Raw genomic sequence first — 6,505 nt, 5'->3', positions numbered from 1 at the left:
TGTGTGCACATTAACACGGGGAGCAGTAACTGACCTTATCTTCAAAATGCTTTCCAGTGTGACACATTCTGTTAGTTTAACCGTTGTCTCTTTACACTAGAAAAGTAACCATGCCATCCCCGATGGCCACTGGCAACCTTTGTGGTCAGGCCCTAAGGATCTGGCTTGAGTGCCTGGCTGCTTATCATACTCCTGTTGCAGGCAATGATACATGAACAATTCATATCATCCCCATGACTCTTTCAGACCGCACAGTGTCTTCAGCTTTCTATCAAACCTCTGGGGAGAATGCCATCCCTTAATTCTTCATACCTCCAGACAGACAGCTTCCACATCCATTACTGAGTTTAAGGGATTTTGCAAGCACAGATGAGGGAATGGGAAATATTCTAGATGAATGATTACAGGGATAGTCTTTCAGCACTTAATGAAGCCACGATCGCCAAGGGAAAGCATGAACTGACTGAAAACAAGCCAGGTCTGGTGAAGCTCATGCAATCTTTTGTTTGATGGGTTTGTTAGATGGTGAGATTACCACAGTTAAATGCTGTAAACTTAGTGAATCAGAATTTCATGTAAGTATCTGCAAACATCTGTCTTGTGAGCAAAATTAAGAATATGGTTAGTAGAGTTGGATACATGTATAAACACCCATACTCAATGGTAAATGAGTCCATCTGAAGAGTGTGCTCTACTGGAAAGCCTCAGGCTCAGTTCCAGGTATTCGGTTCTACCCTAGCTCTCAGGTGTGGAGCTGACCTCTCCTCCCAGAAAAGAGGCAGCCAGGCTGGGCATGGGCATGGTCATGGCACTCTTCAGTTGTGGAGAGTACAGAGCAGAGGAATGCAGGAAAGGAGGGAGGGTAGGGAGGAAGGAATACATTTTCCAAAGAAAGCAAATACAGATTTAGAAAGCAGAACTGGAAACTGAAGCCAAAAAAACATTATCAAGTGAGCATTGGCCAAAAGAACCAGATGATGTGCAGATGGTGTGTGGTAATATTCCTGGAGGCCATGAATGCAGGAAAGGAGAATGCCTCGAGGCCAAGCCAGGGGCTGGGGAGGGAGCTAGGAGGTACAGAACAGGCTTCTACAGCAGAAGGGCAGAGCAGGCAAGCTTACCACATTCTGGGAGTCCTGGAGTTAAAATGGACTACGAATTCATTGAGAGAGCAAACCAGGATCCCAAAAGATTCCATTAAGATAGAACCATAGGCTAAATCTAACATCGTGAGATTTATCACAGACTAAAATCCCACTCTTATTTCCCTGACCTCATATTGTTAAGTACAGGACAAGGCATATGAAAAAGCAAAGCACTAGTGGAAAACAAAACTAAACAAATGCCAGAGTCTTGGCTGACCAAGACGTCCACAGTGAATTATGTGTGGTAGGAGGCTGTGTGCTTAGCTGCCCCAGTGGGAGTGTACCTTCTGATATGAAGGAGGGTCACACTGGAGAAAGCCCCAGACACGCTCCTGTCATGGCATGCAGAGAAAACAATAACAAAGGCTGTTCATGGCCAAAGAAGACCAGCTAGGCTCTCCCACGGGCCCTTAGGCTAAGAAGATTGACATCCGTACACCTGGAAGCCACGAGGCCACACCAGGAATCACGGTACCCTAACCCAGAGACAGAACGAAGGCAATGGGGTAGACGTCCAGGAGGCCAATGTGAAAAAGGTCTTCGTAACAATACATTGAGCACTCAGCAATGCAGAGACAGTGTTTGCCCCATTCCCAGAAGAACTCAAACAAAGGCCACTTGGACGAGTATGAACAGCCAGTGGAAATTGCTTCTACCATCTCTTCTAGGCCATCTAATTTGGGGTTCAGTTTTGGGGTTCTTTGTTTTGCCCTCATGACAAATCAATGTTATAAACAGGGCACTTTCTCACTATTCACATTTTGAATTAGGAAACCAAGCCTAGTATGGGAAAGCCAAGACTAGGATTTGGATCTACAGACTTTGTTTAACTCCTTTTTCTTCTGTTTTACTCTATCACAATGCCTCGATGTACATTTCTGTGAAGTTTGGGTGCAGTGCCATTTTCAGTTATTTTAGTGAATAAAGAAGTTATTGTGTTTCATAAGGTAAGATGATATCTTACCGGTATTCATTATATGTCAGGTTCTAAATATGAGTCATAACCCAATAAATGTGTCTGACTTACTGTGCAGTTAAAGGTTAGGTGAAACTGTATTGTCTACAACGACTCTCTGACGCAAGTCAACAAGCACCACTAAATCTGCAGGAAGAGTCCAAAGGTTCTCATTAGTACAAATTTTAAAAATACTTTTGTTATAAAAAATATAGCCACAACACAGAAGATGTGGGACATAAAGAATACATGGAAAATTAATTCATGATCTTGCCACCTAACCGTTCCCTTTAGCACTAAGCAATATTCCCATCTACTCTTTTTTTCTATGCACATATATCTTTGTAATCTCTTTTGACTTAACAAATAGTTTTTATGCTATTACCTGGCTCTCATAATCATACTTTTCAGTGCAGTGTATACTATGCAGTTCAATAGGGATTTGATGAAAACTTATTCCAGAATTCTTGACTGTCGAATATGACCCAGCTTCTCAACAGTAAAAAACAAGCATTTTTTGGTGGGTTTACCATGTAGACAGGTCATATTATCTTCAAATAATAATAGCTCTGTTCATTTTATTACAGTGTTTTTTACTTTTGTTATTTTCTTATCTTGCTGCATTGGCCAGCAACTCCAGCAAAACATTAAATAAAATAATTGATAATAGTAATTCTTGTATTGCTCCTGATTTAAAGAGAACCAGTATTTTATAGAGTATGAGATTTACTTCTAGGTTTTCAGTAGACATCATTTATCAGATTAAGAATGACCTCCTCTCGAGCCTTTGGTGGAGGGCGGCGCGCTTAGGCAGGTGGCGGGGCGGCTAGAGTGCCGCGGGGAGGGCTGTGCCGGGTTGCCTTCTGCAGCCGCGTCTCGGCCAGCTCTCCTCGCCATCCCCGGGGCGCTGTGAGTCTCCAGTCCCGGACCGAAGCCGCCTGCCGTAGCGGGCGGCCAGATCCGCGTCCCGCCTCAGCGCCCGGAGGACATGCGGGAGAGAGAATGAGCCAGAGGGACACGCTGGTGCATCTGTTTGCCGGGGGATGTGGTGGTACAGTGGGAGCTATTTTGATATGTCCACTGGAAGTTGTAAAAACACGACTGCAGTCATCTTCTGTGACGCTTTATATTTCTGAAGTTCACCTGAACACCATGGCTGGAGCCAGTGTCAACCGAATAGTGTCTCCTGGACCTCTTCATTGCCTAAAGTTGATCTTGGAAAAAGAAGGGCCATGTTCCTTGTTTAGAGGATTAGGCCCCAATTTAGTGGGGGTAGCCCCTTCCAGAGCAATATACTTTGCTGCTTATTCAAACTGCAAGGAAAAGTTGAATGATGTATTTGATCCTGATTCTACCCAAGTACACATGATTTCAGCGGCAATGGCAGGCATTTACTGTACATTTCTCCCGAGAAAAGAGTGAGATCGTGTCATCTCATGCTCCCCATCCGCAGGTCACTTCCTGTAGAAATATGGACTAACTTAAACCTCGTTTTACTGCAATCACAGCAACCAACCCCATTTGGCTTATAAAGACTCGGTTACAGCTTGATGCAAGGAACCGTGGGGAAAGGCGAATGGGTGCTTTTGAATGTGTTTGTAAAGTGTATCAGACAGATGGACTAAAAGGATTTTATAGGGGCATGTCTGCTTCATATGCTGGTATATCAGAGACTGTTCATTTTGTTATTTATGAAAGTATAAAGCAAAAACTACTGGAATGTAAGGCTGCTTCTACAATGGAAAATGATGAAGAGTCTGTGAAAGAAGCATCAGATTTTGTGGGAATGATGCTAGCTGCTGCCACCTCAAAAAATTGTACCACAACTATAGCATATCCACATGAAGTTGTAAGAACAAGACTACGTGAAGAGGGAACAAAATACAGATCTTTTTTTCAGACACTAGCTTTGCTCGTTCAAGAAGAAGGTTATGGGTCTCTTTACCGTGGTCTGACAACTCATCTAGTGAGACAGATTCCAAACACAGCCATTATGATGGCCACCTATGAATTGGTGGTTTACCTACTCAATGGATAGCAGCATGAGGGCTGCTGTACTACAAAAAAAGAAGACCAAAAGATGACAGTGGACCATGGAATATGGAAGCCAGCATGGCAGACAGGAGAAAAATAGTTTGGGAACATGTAACTATTATAAGTGGAAGTTTTGTTGTAGGAATTATAGTGATCACACCACATTTCTTGGCCTTTCAGTAATGTGGAGGAAAAAAAAAAAACCTCAGAACCTCCAAGGAAATGCCTTTAGAAGTTGCCATTCTCTCTACCATGTCCACCAGACACAGTTGGGTTTTGTTGATTTATGGCAGTCTTTTAAACAAAGCCATCTTTAATTTTACATACTGTATTGTAACTATCCAAAGATAGTACTGGCAGTCATAAATCTATAACTTCTGGCTTTTGTTTAATTCCAGTAAAATCACAACAATGACAATGAGATCGTCAGTATTATTTTCACATTTCCCTGAGAGGACCTGGCACAATATTTTATATTTAATTATTTGCAGTAGTCACTGTTTTTGACAACCAATGAAATAGCGTCTAAATATCTTGTGTATTTTTTAGCATCAAAATGTTTCAGTTTCCACTGCTAACAGGTGCTTGATGTTTAGCCTAATGTGGATATTTAAATTGTTAACATACCAAACACACATGGTAATAGTTTGGGACAAAATAACTAGTAAATTGTTGATTCTTGGCTATTTCGCTGACTGCGGCATGTCCTCATGTCTTCTTTAATTTTGTGGTACATGAATGAATGAATGCATTTATCTTTCAGTGACTTACTAGTTATGAACTTGAATTATCACCTGTTTGTCATACTTAAGTATCATTTACATAAAGTATAAAACATTTTTCACTTTTGAATATTTCCCTACTTTCACATTAAGAATTTGAACTTTTGGGTTTTTTCCAGGTCTATATATGATAGATTACATTTATTTTGTAGAGAAAATAGTAATTTAAAGTTTTGCCATTTTAAGGTGACGTTAATATTTGGGACAGTATAAATATTACAGACAAGGGCCTCGTTGCTATCTGCTTTAGCAGGTAATAACATTAATTAACTTCTAGTTTTGTGTAAATAAACAAACTGCTTTTGACAAGAAATTTATTCTGTCCTAGTTTCCTGAGTGGTAAATCATAGAAAGATTCAAGTTCATTTGGGTTAAATGTGCTAACAGGATGTAGCTTTTAAATTTTGCTATTGAGTCAGCTGTACCTTTTACTACTTTAAATGTGTTACATGTATGGCCCTTATAAAGATGTTTGCTGTAATTCTTTTAAAAGACTTCGCCTATGCTATTCTGGTGTATAAAAACTGCCACGACTGGACGCCAATGTGGTACTCATTTCAGTACCTGAACTGTACATTTTGTGCAATGGCTTTATCTAAAAGAATGACTCTTTGTGAAAGCACTTTGTGGCCTTTTGGGGACGGGGGTGGTGAGAAAGTAGGAGAGAAAACCATGTTAAGATTTAAAAAGAAAAAAATTGATCATGTATTAGGCAGAAACAGTGTTCATAACATTTTTCTGGGTTTTAAGTATGTTGTTTTGGAGATCCTTAATATAAATGTTTTAGGTATTCTGTGTACCCTGTTGTGCCCCCAATGTTATAGATACTGCAGCGTGTCATCGCAAGCTTTCTCTGCTGTCACCAATGAAACATAGTGCCCTGTTAAATTCCCCCATTTTAACGTCCTTGTGGTCAACAGTAACTGGATGTTTTTGAGGTGCTCAATTGGAATAAAAATATTCCAATCTATTTGGAGACCAAAGGCAAAATCAGTTTTCTTACCTTTGGAATTATTCGTACCTTTCATGGTAAATTTCAGCTTTGACACATATTATGAGGAGCATACCAAAAACGGGTTCGTAATAAATCTGTAGAGAAGGTCTGAATCTATCGTGTTTGCCTTTCCAGGTGCCATTTCTACTGCCTAATGCAGTGCCATTTGCCTTGTGAAGACCCATAAACATTCATTGTGTTGAATGTAAGATACTCTCCCTAGTCTTACTGATCTCAATACCCCACAAATGATTAAGAATGATATGAAAACTAGCAGCTAAGGAACATCTTATTATTTAGTTGTAGCATATTCATAACAAGTGTCCTTCAAGGATGAACATATATTCTCTTTCTATTTGTATTTATCAAGTAAAACTTGTGTTAACCTTTAGTACATTATATTCAGCTTTTGAAAGTATTATGTGTGTACTGGAAAGAAAAGAAATCTTAGAGTCTTGGACACTGTTTATTTGTACAACAACTAGAAAGGAGCAATGAGGTTTATTTTAGTTGTATTTTTCCCTAAGCACAATCTGCCATAGTTTATGTATGACAGAGATAATTCAGAAAGGAAAACTATATATAAAAGTTGTAT

At 40.0% G+C, this 6,505-nt stretch overlaps 1 protein-coding gene across 1 annotated transcript; it reads left to right on the top strand.

The window, feature by feature from the left end:
• The first annotated feature begins 2,924 nt into the window (after positions 1 to 2,924).
• On the top strand, positions 2,925 to 4,357 carry LOC103241148 (solute carrier family 25 member 36-like). Its single transcript, XM_008008241.3, has 2 exons — positions 2,925 to 3,487; positions 3,591 to 4,357. Exons 1-2 carry the CDS (start codon positions 3,103 to 3,105, stop codon positions 4,136 to 4,138), a joined length of 933 nt encoding a protein of 310 aa, XP_008006432.2. The 5' UTR covers positions 2,925 to 3,102; the 3' UTR covers positions 4,139 to 4,357.
• Positions 4,358 to 6,505: the final 2,148 nt, after the last annotated feature.

Source organism: Chlorocebus sabaeus, chromosome 14 (genome assembly GCF_047675955.1).
Source record: "Chlorocebus sabaeus isolate Y175 chromosome 14, mChlSab1.0.hap1, whole genome shotgun sequence".
NCBI lineage: Eukaryota > Metazoa > Chordata > Mammalia > Primates > Cercopithecidae > Chlorocebus > Chlorocebus sabaeus.
This window is presented reverse-complemented; position numbering and strand designations above follow the sequence as displayed.